The following is a 2798-nucleotide window of genomic DNA, read 5'->3' on the forward strand; positions in this document are numbered from 1 at the left end:
AAGGAAGGAAGGAAGGAAGGAAGGAAGCTAGCTGGATACAGCACTCCTATATTCCTATGGTGTAATTGGAGGCAGAGACGGGATGGAAGGCAAGAACCAATTCTGAAAGTTGTCCTCTGACCTCCACATACACAACATGAACGTACGTGTACATGTGCATGTGCACACACATGCATCAAGCATGAAGAAAGGAAGTAAACTCACCGGAGACCCATTTGCAGGGACAAAGAACCTTCTGTAAAGAGCAAATCCCATATCCAGCGCAACTAGAAGAGAAGACACCCAATGAAGCCTTGGATCTCCACACTGGGCAGAGTTTTGTTCCCCTCAGCCCTGCCTTGTTTGACTCTGCTGCTGGGCCAGCTGCTATTCTTAGAGCTCTCCCTCCAGCAATTCATTAATTCTCATAACAGCCCAATGAAGTGGACATTATCAGTAACCCAGTTATGGATTTATTAATCAAAGAAGTAGTTGTTGGTTATGTTCCAGCTGACAGCACTATTCTCACGGTAGACATAGAGCAAAGAGCCCTGACCTATTGGGGGGGGCATTGCCAGGTACGTTGGTTGATGCCTATAGTCCCAGTACTTGGTAGGCAGAAACAGGCAAATTTCTGTTAGTTCGAGGCCAGCCTCCTCTACATACCAAGTTCCAGGCCAGCCAAGGCTACAGAGGGAGAGCCTATTTCAAAAACCAATCAAGCAGCCGGGCGGTGGTGGCACACGCCTTTAATCCCAGCACTTGGGAGGCAGAGGCAGGCAGATCTCTGTGAGTTTGAGACCAGCCTGGTCGACAAGAGCAAGAGCTAGTTCCAGGACAGGCTCCAAAACCACAAAGAAACCCTGTCTCGAAAAAAAACCAAGCAAACAAACAAAAGCCAACAGTGTGCTATGTTATACTGAGTATGACAGAGAAAATACAGAGGAAGGAGGATTGGGGGTGTCAGGAATAGGCTGTCCTTTAAAATATTATTTTTAATTAACTTAGTGTGCGAGTGTGGGTGTGTGCACTGGTGTGTGCCCATGTGCCACAGTGCTTGTGTGGAGTCAGAGGACATCTCGCAGAAGTTGTTCCCTGCCTCCACTACGTGGCTCCTGGGAATTGAACTCAGGACGTCAGGCTTGGTGGCAGGCATGTTTACCCACTGACTGAGCCAGACATTTCATCGGCCAGGCTGTCATGGTTTACTAGGAGGATCGGGGAAGCTCTCCAGGAATCCTTCCCTGGCTGGGACAAGCCATGTTACTGTGTAAAGCAAGAACCTTTCAGACCAAGTGAAGAACAAGCTTGGATTTCCTGAGGCAGAAACGACCCCTAAATCACCAAGAGCGGAATCATCTGGGAACTTCTGCTTTATTTTGCTCAAGATACGGTTTCACTATATAGCCCAGGATAGGCTTGAGTTTACTGTCTAGCCCAAGTGGGCCCAAACTTACAGGAATCCTCCTGCCTTGACCTCCACAGGGCTGGGATTCTGGGCAGGAGCCATGACTCTTGGCACCAAGAACTAAATTACTTGGCACAATTACTAAAAATGAAATTCTCTGGCTCACCCTAGACAGGTGAATGAGAAATTAAAGGCGAGGGTCAGCCTCCCGTGTTGCAGAGAGATTTCCAGGTGGTTCTGGACTTGAATTAAGAATGAAGAGGTAGGTGTCGGGATCAGGCGAGGAGCTGGGGAAAGATGCTCTGGGACTTTGAGACAGGGACTTTGACATACAACTGACATCTCCGTGACAGGAAGGCTTTGAGGGTCTGAGTACGGGTGACAGGAGTCTGATGAGATTTTTGGTTTGCTTGCCTTGTGGGACCAGGAAAGACTCATTCTGGCTGTTAGATGGGAAATAGAATGCAAGAACAGGAGCAGAGAGACCAGGTAGAGGGTTGCCTTAGCAACCCACATGAAGGTAATGGCATTTTCTGCACAAAGGATCCAAGACATGGAACGCAACTATAGCTCACTTGGTAGAATGTTTATACCTTGCAGAAAACCCGGGGTTGGATTGCTGGTACCATATAAAGCCATCCTCAGCTACTTCTCAAGTTCAAGGCCATCCTGCTCTACCTACACGAACCTACCCAAATTGAAAATTTAGAAATTTAGAAAGAAGTTACACTCTCTCAGTAGATTTTTTGTTTTTGTGTTTGTTTGTGGGTTTTTTTTTTTTTGGTTTTTGTTTTTTTTGAGACAGGGTTTCTCTGTAGCTTTGGAGCCTGTCCTGGAACTAGCTCTTGTAGACCAGGCTGGCCTCGAACTCACAGAGATCAGGTATCTGCCTGCCTCTGCCTCCCGAGTGCTGAGATAAAAGGCATATGCCACCACTGCCCAGCTATCTCAGTAGTTTTTAAGCTTTTCCTTTGCAGACAAAAATCATATGCCCTCCACTGCACGAAAATGAGAATCCAGAACAGAATGCATAAGTGAAGCTATGGAGAGAGGCACAGCACACATCCGGAGTCCTGGCGCATCCACAGTGGCACCTCTACCAGCGGACAGTTCTCCCCAACACTAGACTATCAACCATCCTTCATGGTGGGGTGGGGGACCCCGAGGAGCCCCTCAGAAGGCTGAGGAGGAAGAGACTGAGGGAGTAAAGTGTTCACCAAGGTCACTTACTTATCAGGATGATGACAAGCAGTCTGAAGATCCCAAAGGCAGGAATCATTTCTCGAAAATTCTGGGAAAGAGATAAGAATATGATCTATAAGCAAATGTCATCTTAGCCTGACTCCCTCTTCATTTGCTGTTTCATTTAAAGCAATGTTTATTGGTTTTCTTTTTGCTTTTGGTTTTTTTT

The 2798-nt window shown here is 47.0% G+C and overlaps 1 protein-coding gene across 2 annotated transcripts in view; it reads right to left on the reverse strand.

The window, feature by feature from the left end:
- Nucleotides 1-2798, reverse strand: part of Rhbdl2 (rhomboid like 2) — a 45856-nt gene that overhangs the window by 2653 nt on the left and 40405 nt on the right. For both annotated transcript variants that reach the window (XM_005353281.3, XM_013348349.2), the window contains 2 exons: nt 2618-2678; nt 205-266 (listed from right to left, as the gene is read on the reverse strand). In XM_005353281.3, the coding sequence (XP_005353338.1) occupies nt 205-266; nt 2618-2678 (123 nt within the window). The remainder of the gene's footprint in view (nt 1-204; nt 267-2617; nt 2679-2798) is intronic.

The sequence above is a fragment of the Microtus ochrogaster genome, chromosome 10 (assembly GCF_000317375.1).
Source record: "Microtus ochrogaster isolate Prairie Vole_2 chromosome 10, MicOch1.0, whole genome shotgun sequence".
NCBI classification, from domain to species: domain Eukaryota; kingdom Metazoa; phylum Chordata; class Mammalia; order Rodentia; family Cricetidae; genus Microtus; species Microtus ochrogaster.